Below are 17,726 nucleotides of genomic sequence, written 5' to 3'. Positions count from 1 at the left end.
CTGTGTCCCTAAGGCTTGACACTCAGCAAGTACTCAATTAATGTTTGTTAACTGAAAAGATGTCAATTCCATACATGCATTAATTTCTAAAACTGTTAACATTAACACTTTAAAAGAGTTCAAGAAACTCAAAAATATTGTATTAATGTGAAGGGCTTTGAGGGATTAAAAAGTGACAGAATATGGGCTCCATGAGAGTCATGTGGAAAAATAAAGAATTTTATATTTATTGGCTCTAAACATCAATGTACATTATTACAAATATTTGCTATTCTTTCCCATAACATCTTGGAGTCAGCTTCCCCTGTGCTTAGCAATTCTATACCAACAGCAATGTAACTGTGGAATAAAATGCTTTGGGTCATTGATTCTTGGCATGGGAAGGAACTATAGAGTCCAACTTTATGCACCAGAAGCATCTCTACTCACAGGAGTTTCTTGAAAGGGACCCAATTCCTCTTTTATTTAACAACTCAATTTCCAGATTCTATAAATGTTCCCCTAGGCCACTTGTCACACCCTGGAGCTTCCATAATGCCACCCCTTTAGTGCTTGCACCTTTAGTGTGCCAGGATCCCTCCTAAAATGTGGCATCCAGGATGAAGCATAGTACTCCCAGGTGACAGGTCTAGTTCTGAGTATGATGCCTGCCTCCTGCCCCACCCCCCATTCCTCTATCTGGACACCTTTGGCTCATGCTGAGCTTAAACCCAAGTGTACAGGGGAAAACCCTCCATTTTATTCTCCACTCTACTCTCTACTACTACCACACACTACTGGTCATCAAAGAACTCCAAGCAGTTCTTTGACATCAGCTGAGGGTCCTACATTTCAATTCCGTTCTGACACTATCTACCTGGAGTTAGCACTGATGCCACAGGTTAAGGGCTCAGTCACACAAGACTGCCCTGCCCCCTTCAGGTGTCAGTCACAAGTCCAGGTTGGTACCTATATTTCTGACAGGGTGGCTATAAATTAGGATTCCCACAATTCCCTCCTCAGGTTTGATGAATTTGCTAGAGTGCCTCACAGAGCTCAGGAAAACCATTTACTTGCTAGATAACTGGTTTACTGTAAAAGGATACAACTCAGGGACAGCCAGATGGAAGAGATGCAGAGGGCAAAGTATTTGAGGAAGGGCATGGAACTTCCATGCATTCTACAGACATAACACCCTCCCAGCACATAGATGTGTTCAGCAGCCTAGATGCTCTCTGAACCCCATACCTTTGGGATTTTTAGGAGGCTTCATCATGTAGTTATGATCAATCATTCACTCAGTCTCCAGCTTCGCTTCCCTCTAGGAGGATAGGGTGGTGTCAGGCGCTGAAAGTTCCAAGCTTTTAATCATGGCTTGGTCTTTCTCGTGACCAACCTCCATCCTGGAGCCACCCAGGATCCCACCAAGAGTATCCTCATTAGAACAAAAGACACCTTATCACTCAGGAAATTCTTAGGGCTTTAGGAGCTTTGTGTCAGGAGCCAGGGTCAAAGATTAAATAGTAGAACAAATGATACTCCTAGTACTCTTATCTCTTAGGAAATTGTGAGAGTTTTAGGAGCTCCATGCCAGGAGCTGGGTGGGAGCAGAGACCAGTATGTATTCTTTTTTTAAATTGAAAATTTTTTTTCATTTTTTATTTTTTGGCTGCACCGCACAGCTTTCGGGATCTTAGTTCCCCAACCAGGAATCGAACCCGGGCCCTAGGCAGTGAAGGCAAGGAATCCTAACCAGTGGACTGCCAGGGAATTCTCAGAGACCAGTACGTATTCTATTACTTCACAGCAAGTAAAACCCAAACATTTATTCTATATAATCACTTACATGTACCCTTATCTAAAGACATACTTTACATATATTTCTCTTGATTTTATCTTGCTAGTTTTCGCTCATTTTCCTGCCAAGTCTTCCCAGCATTCTACTACTTACCGTTTACTAAAGTGATTTGTCTATCTTCCTTCAGTTGGGGATTTCAAAAAATGTTGACTAAGAACAGGGTCACACATAAATCCTCTCAACCTCTCCACCTCCGACACATTGTGTTTACATCCGTTGTTCAGTCACTACCAGGTTGGTATGTCGCCTATCTTAATACTATTCAGTCCAGAATTTTCTGCCTTATTTCAAGGCTTTGTGAGAAAAATGTGCCTAATGACTCACTGAAATTAACCAATACTGTGGTTAATTCCCTTCATCTGCACTGCAGTAACCTCATCAATAAAGAGAATGTGGTCAGTTTAGCATGCTCTGTTTTTTAGTCAACATGCACCAACCCTTAGTGACCATCACCTTTGTGTTTTGTTCTCACATCTAATATATTTAATTCTTTGGCCTGTAATTTTGCCAGGGATTGTCCACAAGCCTCAAGTTCTGTGATTTCATTACCAACTTTTATCTCCTTTTAGAAAATGAGATATTTGTCTCAAGTCAACTGGCATATATGTTCTTCTGGATCAGCTATCAGATGACTCATCAGGGTTCCATAGTAATATCTTCGTGTTATTTTAGCAACATGGGCCTTTAGACTTGTGTTTAAAGCACTAAGAATTGTCTTTCTAGATCTTTCCTTTTCTTGGCATCTATTGTACTCTAATTCATTCATTAGGCTTTCAATATGTACAAGACTTTGCACTCAGTGCTGAGGGTACAGATGTGCACGTAGAATTTACAGGTAAATGGGGGGAACACAGAAATGCACAGGAAATTGTCAGAGTGCAATAATCCCTACGAATGCTATGGGAGCCCACAGAGGGAGGGAAGCAGGCAAATCTGAGGCCGGTGATGGCGGCAATTCATTAGATTTGCATTTTACAAAGACGGTGCTATAGCTATACTTGAGAATTGGGCTTCTCAAACACGAATGTTGCATAGGCCTCACCTGGGAATTGACAACAGTGCAGATTCTGACTCAGTATGTCTGGAGAGGGGCCTGAGAGTCTGCATTTCTAACAGACTCGCGGGTGAGGTCGATGTTGATGGTCCATAGACTACCCTTTGAGGAACAAGGATTCAGAGAGTGAATGAGAGAATGAGATTAGAGACAGGGAGCAGAGTTGGAAGGCTGGTGTAGGGATATATGAGGAAAATGATGATGGCACAAACTGAGGGACACCTGCTTTACTCTTTAAGCCTGTACCTTGATCTTTTTTGTGAAAAATATGTATTCTAAGTAGGCATTGAGTATTTTCCGTTCATCTCCTGTTAGTAAGTGTCCAGGCTTAACTAAAAAAAGATGGAGGGAGTGCTATTCCAGTCTTAATTCTTAATAAGTGGCCTGACTTTAAGTTCACTGAGGCCTCAGTTGTCTCACCTCATCTGTAAAATGGGAGACTGGTTGTTATGGGTTATGTGCCTCCCCGCCAACTCATATATTGAAGTCCTAACCCCCAGTATCTCAGAATGTGACCTTATTTGGAAATAGGGTGACTGCAGATGAAATTAGTTAAGATGAAGCCATGCTAGAGTAGTAGAGTTATAAGCCAACTGACTGGTGCCCTTATGAAAAGAGGAAATCTGTACACAGACACATATATAGGGAGAGGCAAGGAGAGAGACCTGGAACAGAAGGATCCTTCCTGGGCACCTCAGAAGGAGCAGGGCTCTGCTGACACCTTGGTTTTGGCTGACTAGTCTCCAGAACTGTGAGACAATACATTTCTGTTGGTCTAAGCTACCCAGTTTATGACATTTTCATTCAGCAGCCCTAGCAAACTAATAGACTGATTTGTACCTTGAAGATCACTTCTCTGATATACTATCCATCTTTTCCACACATCCTATAAGAAATCTGAACTAAATGTGGTTACACGAGAATAGTTCTATTTTTCCATCCATTATTAATTTGTAATTTTTTTAATCCAGATTTTCCTTATAGAAACTTCTTCTTCTTTTGGCTTTTACTTATGTTTCTTATGTACATTTTTAATTTATGGGCTCAACTGATTTACCCCAAAGAAAACACCTTCTTGAAGCCCTGGCTGAAAGGTGTAGATGTAGTATGATTAAAATGTTTTTTAGAGTCAGACTTTGGAACATGCAAAGGCATGGTAGCAGTGGGTCTGTCTTTAACTCAGCAACAAGAAGCCTCTTGAGAGTTATTTATTTTTGAACCATACAAAAATATTTTAGGAAAGCTTGTTAACTGTCCTATGTCATTCCAGCAACAGTAACATCAAGTCCATAGAAACAGAAAGAGAAAACTTATTTTAATATTAAAAAAATAACAATTGTTTTATTGTCTGTGTCATAGAAGAAACAGAACTGTCTTTTATTTCCAATTAATGTAGTTGACGTAATGTACTCTTAATTCCTGAATCTAAAGTTTAAAGAATAAAGAGAAATAAATACAGGTACCTTCTTATAAGACAGATGGAATTTTTCTCTACTTTAAAAGGACAAGGATGCTTCCCCCACCTCCCACCCCCATTAGGAACGTATTAGACTCTGATACCCCTGGAAAAAGGAAGGGGTTGGGGATGAAGGGGTTAAACAAACAACCTCAAAGAGGAATGGAAATTAGTAGACTAGCAATGTCTTCCAGGTAGAAGGAGAATTGAGCAAGGCATTCCAACTGATCTTATTCACTTTTCTGGACAACGACTGGGATTTGTCAAGATCAGCAGATCTTGAAATAATCACTTATCACAGTATCTTAGTTTCTTCATCTACAAAACAGAGATAACCTGGCATAGAATATAAAAGGGATGCCAAGTGTTTCATAGAAAGAGATTTGATTTTTTACTTAATGTCTTGTATCCATGGAAAGATTTGCCTCAATAATAGTAGCAGAACCATTTATTAAGCACGTTGAATATACTTCTAGGCACTGGAAAGATGTTTTGCATACTTTTTCGCATTTGATCCTCACAACAACACTACTAGATAGATGGATTTTATCCCCACTTGATAGAATCTGAGGCCAGAGATGTTAACTCACTTTCTCAATGTCAGAAGTCTAGGAAGGCACAGAGCCAGGATTCAAACTCACATCTCTCAGGTCTGTAGGGATCTCAAATGTATGACTCACGTGCTGCAAAGCTCACTTCCTGTGCCATGACAGACATTACTAATTGATTACAGTACTCACTTTGGAATCTCTTGGGGCAACCGTACTGATTGGTGGGGAGGTAAAGCCCATTTGCTCTTCTAAAGCCTATACTCCATAACAGTAGTCCTCATGGCCTCATCTTCAGGGATTCTGATTTAATAGGTCTTGGGTTGAACCCCACATCTTTACTTTTAAGGACTCTCTGGGTGATTCTGATGATAGCCAGGTTTGGTGTCCACTGCTTTCTGAACCTATGTTCAATGAGGTTAGATCTTTATGTTTCTCTATTTTTTTGGTCTGTGGGTTTCTGAAATAGAGGAAAGAACTAAGGAAATCATTTTAGGAGGGAAAGGCAATTATTAACAGGCTGCTATTTATGGAATATCTACTAGATGAAAGGCAGGGTTAGTATCTTCTTTTTCTTATGCAAACCACCAAAACTCTGGAAGGAAGAACTGGTCATACTTTTCTGTGCCAAACATCTAGAGAATTTTAGCGATATATGAATGTCCCCCTTCAAGTGTGACTGTGATGAGTTTAGAGGAAGAAAGCCCTCTTAGTTATGTTCTAAGAAGCCCCTATTGGAGGAGTATGGATTATGAAGAAAAGTAAGTGAAACTCTTACAATTGATGACTCATTACCAATCCCACTCCTTTAATTCATAACAATTTGATTAACAACCTTCCCCTCTCCCTCCCCACCCCCCCAAAATGACTAAATGTGGTAGATTACAAACCTGATGAGAAGAAGCAGCAATGCTCCATTAATATTTATAAATGTCTCAATGCTTATATTTCCCATCTATTTGGAAAATCAGCCCAAGTAATTAAGGAGTATGGGGAATTACAAAGATGAAAACTTTAGGAAAACACTGTGCGTAGAAGTTATCAACACTATTTTACTTTTACTGTTTCATCTTAATGACTTAATTTTCCATGGACAGTGTTTTTAAAATGTAAATTTCTGGATTAAAGAAAAAACTTCATTATCATCCAAGCAAAACAGGTATTTTTCAAATAGTAAACTTACATCTTTGGCTTCTCCACAAGGTATCGAAAGTGTTTACTTCCAATGATTGTCACCATCATCTCAGGCATTGCATTTGATCCAGGGGCAGTCTCCCAAACTGAAGACATAATTCTCAAAACCTCTTCAAATCCTTGGGGGTGGAAAATAAGTAAAACTCTTTCTCTGGATTTTCCACTAGGCAACTGTAGCATCCTTGTCAATAATAACAACAACAATAATAATAGCGAGACCAAGTGCTTTACCTATATTATTATTTCAGTATTTCTAATAAAATCATGAGAAAGACACTCTTAATTACTATTATCATTCTTGTCTTACAGTTGAGGGAACAGGCATAATGTAGCTAAGTAACTTATCCAATATCACATAACAGTAATTAGCAGAGTTGGGAATTCCACCTAAGAGGGCTGCAAAACTGGTTGACAGCCATTCGGTGACGCTGCCTTCCTGTACTACAAGTCAAGTGACAGGATTCTTGTGAGGTCAGAGAGGAAACCAGGGCTTTAGAGGGACGTGTGAAGAACTCAAATTCAGTTTTGAAGCTCAGTTTCCCTATTTATGAAACCAGAATAATTCCAGTTCTGCTCTCTGGATTCAGGGATAAGCCAATGAGATCATGCATCTGAAGGAGCACTGTCCATAGAAAAGGGGATTTTTCTCGTTATCACTGATCTGTTTCTGCAACAATGCAGTGGATCTAAAATTGAGATCCAGCACTAGATATTCATTGCATGTTTAAACAGCTGTGATGCCAGGGGAAACTTAGAAGTTCTATAAACCTGGTCCCAGGCTAACCATTCCCTATCAGAGGCTCTCAGAGATTGAAAGGCTTTTAGAAATCATTCTAATCCAAATGCTCCCTCTACAGATTGGGAAACCAAGGCCCAGAGAGGGTGTTATTTGACCAAGGTCACACAGCGAGTGAGAGCATACCTGTTTCCAGTACTCTGGTCTGATAAGTAGACCAGGGTTCTTCCCCAAACCCTAGCTTCACTTAGTGTGTGGTGAGCAATAGGACCTGCTCTGCGAGGGTAGCCCCATCCCTACAATTTCTTTGAAGCTATCTGGAAACTTCAAGGACCAGAATTTGTGATTATGGGGGTCCTCTCTACCCAGCAGCTGCGTGTCAATCCTTTCCCTGGAGAGCTCAGAGGGGGCGGCCTTACCGCTCGGGCGGCTCAGGGGTGCGTGGTCAGTGCTTCGCCCCAGGATCCCGACCTACGGAAGCCTGTGGGGACCGGGGTGGGGCGGGAGACCGGAGCCCAGGAGTCGGGCCAATCACAGGGCCCCGCTCCTGGGCGGAGGCTGCACCAGCCCCCGGTCGCTAAGGACGCAGAGGGCTGTTGCTGGGCGGGGACCAGATCGCCCACCTGCGGGAGGCTGGGGCCTTCTCCGCGGGTGCCCAGGGTGTGGCTGCTGAGAGGCGAACAGTCTGGATGTTTTTTTCAAACCTGGTCTTTGGAACTTCCTCGAAGATCTGTGAGCGTCCTTCTTGAAGTCCATCTCTCTCACTTGTGTGGTCACGCCTGTCCCGCTCTTTCCCTTAAGCTTCATTTTCCTTCATGAAGTGTGGACGCAGCTGGGAATCTTACACTTGTCGCTTCACATCCAGGCTCTTCCACTGTATGGCTTTGGATAAATCCCTTCTTTTCCCTGAGGTTCAGTGTCACAACTGCAAAATGGAGGAAAAGTACTAACAGGGGCATAAAGGTAAGTTGGTGATGCAATTAAATAAGAATATTAAAAAAAATAATTTCGAGTGATATCCACACTTCATTCGCCACATCCTTCATTTGAGCCAGATAAATATTACCTTATAAGTTAACAATTACCAATAAAATAACTTTATTTCGATTTTAAAGATTAAGAATACAAGGCTTGGGGTATTGAGAAATTACCCAAGACCATACGGAGGTAATTGACAGAGGCAAGATTTGAATATAAACCTACATATATCCAAAATTTCTAGGCATTCTTTATTATGCTAAAAGTTTTCAGCAAATGTGGGTAAAGGCACTTTAAACTGACTCCAGAATGGTGTTATTTCCATTAGCAGCAGGAGCAGTCCCAGCATCCACAACCCCTGCCTCCTGCCCTCTAGCTGTGCTGTGTGTTGTGCTTTACTGTATCATCTACTGGCACATGCTGCCAGAGATGGATGATATACTGGGCTCCCCTCTAGGGCTCACTCTCTAGTGGGCAAGACATACGGGCATATTCTATGATATACAAAGTGCCAGGGGAGTAGAGGCGAGGGGGCAGCTCCCTTCTCACTCCCCCAGTCCAGCTTTCACGTTGTCACCAGATCAGTCCTCCCAAGGTACAACTCTGATAAGCCCCCTCCTCTAGTCCAATGTCTCAAAGGCCTCCCATCAGCCATGGAGGATGTCCATGGTTTCAAAGTCTTCTGTGCCCTGGCCTCAAGCTAGACCTAACTTGCTATCCCACTACTTCTCCCAGACTTGCTAAACTCCATTCAACCTGGTCCACTCACTGGCCTGAATCTGCCTTTCATTTCTCTGCCCCTGTGCCTTTGTTCATTCTCTTCCCTCTGTCTACAATAACCTTCTGTTTCCTCATTGTGTCAGCCTGCTCTCCATTCTTTAAGTTCCATCTCAAATGGCCAAAAGTATGTGCCTGGGAATCAGATACCTTGGGTTCAAGTCCTGGCTCTACTATTTCAATGTGATCTTACTCAAGTCACTTAATGTCTTTATACCTTAGTTTCATCTTCTATAAAATGAGGGTGATGTTTTGTAAAGATTAATTGAGTTATATAAATAAGGCATTTAGAACAATGCCTGACACGTAAAGAGCAATATAAATGTTGGCTCTCATCATTATAATTATCTGTCAAGAAGCCAAACCAGATCCCAGAAGCTGAAAAGGATTTCTCCATTCTCTGTATAATTTGGTTTCTCTTTTATAAAACGTGTCTTTCTTTGCCTGTTTGCATCAGTTATCATATCTTCCAGGACGACGCTTGTGGTAGGCTGAGTAATGGCCCCCCAGATGTTCACATCCTAATCCTTGGAAGCTATTAATGTTACCTTCTGTGGCAAAAGGGACTGCGGATGTGATTAAGTTAAGGATCTTGAGATGAGGAGATTATCCTGGATTATCCAAGTGGGTCCATTATAATCACAAATGTCCTTAAAAGAGGCAGGCAGTAGGAGATTTGACTACGGAAGAGGAACTAGGAGATATGACCTTGAAAGCAAAGGGTTCGAGTGATTTGAAGAAGAGGTCCTGAGCCAAAGAATGCAGGTGGTCTCCAGAAGCTAGGAAAGGCAAGGAAACAGATTCGCCTCTAGGGCCTCCAGAAGGGACCACAGCCTGCTGATCCCTAGACTTTAGTCTCACTTTAGTGAGACTGCTTTTGGGCATCTGGCCTCCGATTTGTGTTGTTATAAACCACCAAGTTTGTGATAATGTATTTATTATAACAGCCATAAGAAATGAATGCAATGCCACTGAAGGATCTACTTCTTTATAGACCTGGTCATACTCTATGGCTTGAATAGGCTGAACAGTTCTCATCAATGACTAGTACACAGATATCAGAGGATAAAGAAGTCTTCTATCTGCCCACAGCTTAGTAACCTGTGAGGATAAGGTGTTGAGGCTGCTGGCAGAGATCTATATCAACACATACTACCTTTTTCTCAGTAGAAGAGGAGGAAGCCAGATCAGAACTGAAAATAGAGCCAGTGTGTGAAAGGTGACAAGACAAAGAGCCTAGATCCAGCTATACCTGAAGCTAGAGTCTAGAATTCCCAAACAGAGGAGAGATAAATTTCCCTTTTACTTAGGATATTTTGAGATGGGCCTCATTAATCTTTACCCAGAGAGTTCTGACTAATACAGAGACTCTTAAACTTCATGTTGCTAAGGTTTATATGTGGGGCGCAGTTAAAAGATTGAATGACATTTTAAGTTTCACTATAAATTCTGTGATAAAGCTTGATGGAGTAAATTGATCTTGATCAATTCTGATATTCTACTAAAGACTATCCTTTGACCTTATCTTGACTTAGAGGTTTTATAAATGCTAACTAGAAACATAATGGCATTGGAGGGAGGCTTTCCATAATGCAGCTGTTCTATCAGTTTGGAGGTATTTAGATGAAATTTGATATATTTTTTCAGACCCCAGGGAGCCTTTGATTTGCCATTTCCTAGCCAAGTGACCTTGAACAAACAATTTAACTCTTTTATCTTTAAGGTAGAGACAAGCAATAACTACAGTCAGAGCTGCAAAGAAAATCTAGGTGTGTTTGACTCTAGAAGTAGCCTTTATAACCGCAACTCCACACCTCCTCTGTGGGTGTTAGTTAGCCATTATTGTTGTTAGTATTGTTACTATTAATGTTAATGTTTTTATTGGCATTGCTTTAAGGCTCTAAGTCCCTTAGAGAAGCAGATTCTGTGACAGAATTCTTAAGAAGGAATGGCCTTTTCTTATCCGGGATTTTTTTTTTTTACTTCACACTCTGCTTTATGAAATGACATAACCAGGAAACATCTCTCCGGTGGTTTATATTAAACAAGACAAAACAAAAAGCTATGCAATAAACGTCTCTGCAAGATTAAATACTGCGGTTAAAACTGCCTTCCTAGAATTCAACAGCTTTAGATTACGAGTCACCAGAGAAAGATTCCAGAGAAACATCTCCATCCAATAGAGTCAGCTCTCTCCCCTTCACCCCCCATAAAGATGAATAGCTGTAATAAGGGGACCAAAGAATGCCCCCACCTAAAACTTCATGATTTTACATTTACCATCAAACAGACTAAGGAAGAGGAAAAAATTGTCTCCAGTGTTTGGTTTTTGCCCATATAAGTCAGAACAGAATGAGATTATAAATAGGAAGCGATAAAACACTGCTCTTTTGAACAGTTTATTCAAAGATCTATAAAACTGAGGCATTTTACATTGAAGTCCCTGTCCAAAAAGAGAAGGGACAAATACGAATGTAAGATGAGCTGTGTTGCAAAGAATATGGGGTATTATACTTATTTTTTTTTTTTGCCAAATAAACATACAGGACCCAAGCCAATGATCTTTATGACTAATGGAGGATGTCAGGTAAAAAGATGAATGAGGGCAGGCTGATTTTAGAACAGAATGCAAATATGGCCAAGCTTCTTTCCTCTTTAAAATGCTCTCATGGCTCTGGAAAAACAAGGTCATGTAGCATACTACATGGGTTGACTTTGGGCCCTATATTAGTTTGGGTAGATGGGTTGACTTTGGACCCTATATTAGTTTACTAGTGTTGCCATAACAAGTACTACACAGTGGGTGGATTAAAAACAGAAATTTATTGTTTCACAGTTCTGGAAGCTAGAAGTCCAAGAAGGTGTCAGCAGAGTTGGTGCCTTCTGAGGGCGGTGAGGCAGAATCTCTTCCATGCCTGCGTCCTTGCTTCTAGTGGTTTATTGACAATATTTGGTGTTCCCTTGGCTTGTAATTTCTGCCTTCATGTTCATATGGCATCTCCCTGTGTGCACATACGTGCTCACTCGACTCCAATATAACCTCATCTTACCTCTGCAGTCATTCCATTTCCATATAAGGTCATATTCTGAGATATTGGGGGTTAGGATTTCAATGTGTGAATTTGGGGGGCATACAATTTGCTATTGACTGAATATTCATGCTCCTCCCCCATCCATATGTTGAATCCCTAACCCCCAATGTGATGGTATTTGGGGAGAGGACTTTGGGAGGTAATTAGGTTTAGATGAGGTCATGAGATTGGTGCACTTATGAGGAAAGAAGGGACCAGAGCTCTTTCTCTTCATCCCGTGAGAATACAGCAGGAAAGTGTACCTCTGCAAACCAGGAAGAGGGTTCTTAACAGGAACTGAAATGGCTGACACTTTGATTTTGGACTTCCTAGACTTCAGAACTTGAGAAGTAAATGGTTGTTGTTTAAACCACTCAATCTATGGTATTTTTGTTATAGTAACTTCAACTAACTAAGGCATAATTCAATCCATAAGAAGGCCTAACTGCTTGGATACAAAATCTGGCTCAGCACTTAGTATGGTGTTACTTCAGGCAAGGTACTTTGCCTTTCTGTAACTTTATTTCTTCATGGGTAGTACCAATGCCTACAATCATGTAAGGTTGAAAGGAATTAACAAACGTTTAGGATAGTATTTGGTATATGGTAAGGGTTTGTCTTTAGCCTTCCTCCTTAGGATGATATACATGTTCTTTCTTTCTTTCTTTATAAATGTATTTATTTATTATTTATTTTTGACTGTGTTGGGTCTTTGTTGCTGCGCGTGGGCTTTCTCTAGTTGTGGAGAGCGTGGGCTACTCTTCGTTGCAGTGTGCGGGCTTCTCATTGTGGCGGCTTTTTTTGTTGTGGAGCACAGGCTCTAGGTGCCCGCAGGCTTCAGTAGTTGTGGCACATGGGCTCAGTAGTTGTGGCTCGCGGGCTCTGGAGCACAAGCTCAGTAGTTGTGGCACACGGGCTTAGTTGCTCCCTGGCATGCGGGATCTTCCCGGACCAGGGCTCAAACCCGAGTCCCCTGCATTGGCAGGTGGATTCTTAACCACTGCACCACCAGGGAAGTCCCACATGTTTTTTTTATGGCCTCCTTGGTTTGGCTGTTACTCCTCCAATTCCATCTCCCTCTCTTTCTCTCCAACTGAAGCTGCACCAAGTTGCCTGCAGTTCCTTAAAAACCTCCCATGGAGTTTTATCCCTCATGCCTTTGCAGAAGTTGTTGCTTTTGCTTGAAATGTTTTCCTCATGACCTTGTTTCTTTCAAGATAAGATTGAATGTTACCAATTCTGTGAAGTTATCTATTCTCAGTGTCCCTAGGCAGGTAGGTCTGCTCTCTTCAGTAAACTAGCAGTCTAAATGAACCCATGGGTTAAATCCAATTCACCTGCCTTCACTAATCAAGGTTATTTTAAGATTTGCTTGTTCTCCAAGCAGCATGTCCTCCAAGCAGCATGTAGCCTGAACAATAAGATGTTTGCCTGAGCTGTTTTCTAGGACTTGGAGTCAGCTGTGTCTAGTTTGAGCTGAGCCAGTTAAGACTCGATAAGACCACCGACCCTTCAACTGGGCATGCGCGAGTGTCCACTCAGTGATCTTTTGAACGTGCAGAGGGCTTATAGCTCTTAGTTACGCCTGCGCAGAACAACCATTGTTGCACCTTTTCCCAATCACCTTTCTCCGCTCCGCATGCCTCAGGCCTACCACTTCATTATTCATTATCCCATAAATACCCCAAGCCCCTTGCCTTCTGGGCGGGGAGGTAGTTTTGAGATTTGTTTTTCTGTCTCCTTGCTTGGCTGCCTTGTGAACAAACCCTCTTTGCTGCAAACTTCAGAGTCTCAGCATTTTGGCTTGCTGTTCATCTGCAAAATGAACCTGGTTTGTAACATTAACACTTATTGCTCTCAATTGTAATTACTGGTTTATTATCTTTTTTCCCTACTCGGTTTCTCTTGTTGATGGTAAATATTATGTCTTATTCATCGTATGGCCAGTTCTAAGCACAGTGCTGGCATGTAGTATGTGATCATAAGTATATTTTAAATATATGAAAGGAAACAAACATATGTTGGATAATTTGTAATAGCATAATACGAATTATGATAAGTAAAGACCATTTAACAAAAGATAGCATCTTCTATTCAAGATTTACAATATGTCAGTCACTGAATGAGTCACTTATGTGTGGTATCTCATTTAATTTCAGTAATGTTCCTATAAGGGATATATTATTTATTTTTTTGTTCTGTTGAGGAATCTGGTCTCAGAATGCTGGATTAGACAGGACTTTTGATGGTAAATAGGAGAAATTCCACTAAAGCCAATGATAGCGAAAGGGGTATTTCTCATGAAACTCGAGTACAGAAGTGAACTCAGGCCTCTGGCACAGTCAGGGACATGGAGATTTTTTTTTTCTTAACCTTTGTCTCTGCTTCTCTGTGTACATCGGCTTCATTTATTCTCTTCTATGCTATATGTTGGTGTTTTCTGATCCCAGACCATGGGAAAAAGTTATCCCCACAATTCATGAGTTTATATTATTTCCATTCAAGAGACCAGTAAACCTAGAATTCTTTGGTTCCATTTACTAGGGTTGGCCTAGTTTGGGTTAGGCCAATTCATCTGAACCAATGAATTGTTGCACTGAGAGAAAGGAGACAATAGCAGAAAGATAAACAAAATTGTTGGAGGAGACCTCAGCCTTAAGGAAGAGACAGTATCCAGCAAGTTACAAGGTATAGGAACCTGGTAGAGGTTAGTCTGATAGGAGGTTGAATAATTTGCCCAAGGTCTTGCAGCAAATTAGTGGTAGAACAGTGATTCAAATTCACATCTGTCTGACTCTAAAGTATTGCATCTTCTCCTTGGAGCAACATTTTTAACCTCTAGAGTATAAAAAAAGAGTCCTAGAAAAATGTGGTCTTAATGAAAGGTCCTAGAGAATGACTGCAGACTAGAAGTTCTAAATCACAGAAAGACCATTCTGGTCACCTCTGCCCTGGATTGTTAAGAACATTACCTGATTTTAAGTTTTAACATCTGTAAATCACAGAATTTCAAGGTTGAAAGGAATCTCATAAGTTATGCCCAGTGATTCTGAAGGCCTCAAAGAGGGTATATGGTAGAATTAAGAACACTGACTCTGAGACCAGAAGGTTGGGTTCAAATATCAATTCCACCACTTACTGTTGCATGTCCTTGGGCAATGGGTTTAGCATTTATGCCTTGGTATCCTAATCTGTAAAAGGAGGATCATAACAATAACTACATTATTCTTTTTTTTCAAAGCAATATTTGTTACACACTTATGTGCAGACCCTTTTCTAAGTGTTTTCTATTTACCAACACATTATTATCACAATAATTCTGTGAGGTAGGGAATATTGTTTTCAATTGAGGAAACTGAGGCAGAGGGAAATTCAATACCTTGTCCTAGATTATACAGTTACTTAGTGGTAGGGCTGGGATTCAAACACATGCAGTCCAGCTTCAGTGCTTATGCACCACCACCATGTTCTACACCTCCCTGCTGCTCTTGGGAAGAACAAGTGATAAAGTATACATAAAGTGCTTAGCACAGGTCCTGACACACCCTACATTCTCAATAAATGTCAATGCTGCTGCCATGACTGTCCTCCCAGTTCTAATCTTCTTACTGCCAGCTATGAAACCCAAGTGCCATAAACTCCTCAATTCCTGAATGCTTGTGGGGAAAGAAGGAAACCTGCTTCATTTCCTAATACTGCTTCATGGCCTAGAAGAGGGACCTTGTGTAGATGTAGGACTTTTCAATGCCCAGTATCCCCACCCACTTCTAAAATGGCCTGATTGGGATAATGCTCCCTCTTTTTGGTGGGAAGTAAGAAAGTGGTTGAGAGAAGGAACACTTCTTGATAGAGCCCCCAAATGGTCTAAGTTGATTTTATGATAAAACTTACTGTATTAGTATCACTGGTATCTATATCTATTAAATATTTATTGGGCATAATTTTAAGGTACCACACTGAGGTGTTGAAGATACGATGATGAATCAGATTTGAATGCCCCTCTCAAGATTACCAATCGGAGAGGTAAAGTATGCTCATAAATATTCATAATACAGGACTGGAAAGATTAATATTCTTGAAGTGTCCATACTACATGAAGCAATCACAGATTCAGTGCAATCCCTATCAAAATCCCAATGGCATTTTCCACAGAAATAGAACAAATGGAGTATAAAATCTAATACTTTAAATTAGATTTAAAGTCCATGGGACTTTCCTGGTGGTCCAGTGGCTAAGATTCTGCACTCCCAATGCAGGGGGCCTGGATTCTATCCCTAGTCAGGGAACTAGATCCCACATGCCGCAACTAAGAGTTAGCATGCCACCACTAAAGTTCCCACATGCCACAACGAAGGTTGCGCACATAGCAACGAAGATCTCACATGCCACAGCTAAGACCTGGCGCAGCCAAATAAATAAATAAATGTAAACGACAAATAAGCAAACAAACAAAAAGTCAAAGCAAAGCAAACTCATAGGTACAGAGAACAGATTGGTGCCTACCAGAGGCGGGGTGGGGTGGGTGAAACAGGTTAAGGGGGTCAAAAGCTACAAACTTCCTGTTATAAAATAAACAAGTCATGGGAATATAATATACAGCATGTTGACTATAGTTTATAATACCATACTGCAGATTTGACAGTTACTGAGTAAGTAGATCTTAAAAGTTCTCATCCCAAGAAAAAAAATTTTGTAACTCTGTGTGGTGATGGATGTTAACTGGACTCCCAATGATCATTTCTCAATGTATACAAACATAGAATCATTATGTTGTACACCTGAAACTATTATGTTATATGTCAATTATACCTCAGTTAAAAAAAGAAGTGATTGTATAAGTGTTCAAAGATATAGATGCAGTGTGGCATTTTTTTCTTTTCCTTTTAAGTAAATCCTGTATTTAAATCTAAATCTTTTTTTTTTTTTTTTTTTTGGCTGTGCTGGGTCTGTTGCTGTGCGGGCTTTCTCTAGTTGCGGTGAGCGGGGCTACTCTTCGTTGCAGTGCGTGGGCTTCTCATTGCGGTGGCTTCTCTTATTGCAGAGCATGGGCTCTAGGCATGTGGGCTTCAGTAGTTGTGGTGCATGGGCTCAATAGTTGTGGCTCATGGTCTCAGTAGTTGTGGTTTGCGGGCTGTAGAGCACAGGCTCAGTAGTTGTGGCACACGGGCTTCGTTGCTCTGCGGCATGTGGAATCTACCCAGACCAGGGCTTGAACCCCTGTCCCCTGCATTGGCAGGCGGATTCTTAACCACTGTGCCACCAAGGAAGCCCTAAACTTTTTAAAAAAAATATTTATTTATTTGGCTGCGCCAGGTCTTAGCTGTGGCATGTGAGATCTTCGTTGCTATGTGCGCAACCTTCGTTGTGGCATGTGGGAACTTTAGTGGTGGCATGCTAACTCTTAGTTGCGGCATGTGGGATCTAGTTCCCTGACTAGGGATAGAATCCAGGCCCCCTGCATTGGGAGTGCAGAATCTTAGCCACTGGACCACCAGGAAAGTCCCATGGACTTTAAATCTAATTTAAAGTATTAGATTTTATACTCCAATAAAGATGTTAAAAAAAAAGAAGCATTATGGAACATTCATGTAATGAACCACAGAGCAGTCATCGGAAGTGACGTAATTAGACATAGACATGTAAAGATGATCACGATATATTAAATTTAAAAACCAAGTTACAAAATTGTATGTGTCATACATGCCATTTAAAAACATATAGTAAAAATAACATACTCTAGTAATAGAAAAAGAGTTCCGGCAACACACATTAAAACATTACAGTATATAATTCAACAATAAAAATATAATTAATTCAATTAAAAAACAGGCAAAGGATTTGACATATGTATGAATATTAGTCAGTCATAAAAAAGAAGGGAATCTTGCCATTTGCTACAACATAGCTGGACCTCGAGGGCATTACGTTCAATGAAAAAAGTCAGACAAAGAAAGACAAGTCCTGTATGATCTCACTTATTTGTGGAATCTAAAAATAGAAATAAAAAATTAAAAAAAAACCCAAACCCTGAACTCATAGATACAGAGAACAGATTGGTGGTTGCCAGAGGTGGGA

The 17,726-nt window shown here is 40.8% G+C and overlaps 1 protein-coding gene and 1 long non-coding RNA gene across 3 annotated transcripts in view; one reads left to right on the top strand and one right to left on the bottom strand.

Annotated features, from left to right (window-relative positions):
• The window catches only part of C1H1orf87 (chromosome 1 C1orf87 homolog), a 95,412-nt gene extending 89,227 nt beyond the window's left edge, over nucleotides 1–6,185 (bottom strand). Inside the window, 1 exon segment of the mRNA XM_019942359.3 lies at nucleotides 6,079–6,185. Coding sequence (XP_019797918.2) covers nucleotides 6,079–6,185 — 107 coding nt within the window.
• Nucleotides 1–17,726, top strand: part of LOC109551068 (uncharacterized) — a 254,777-nt gene that overhangs the window by 133,193 nt on the left and 103,858 nt on the right. The gene's annotated exons all lie outside the window — the stretch shown is intronic.

The sequence above is a fragment of the Tursiops truncatus genome, chromosome 1 (assembly GCF_011762595.2).
Source record: "Tursiops truncatus isolate mTurTru1 chromosome 1, mTurTru1.mat.Y, whole genome shotgun sequence".
NCBI classification, from domain to species: Eukaryota; Metazoa; Chordata; class Mammalia; order Artiodactyla; family Delphinidae; genus Tursiops; species Tursiops truncatus.
This window is presented reverse-complemented; position numbering and strand designations above follow the sequence as displayed.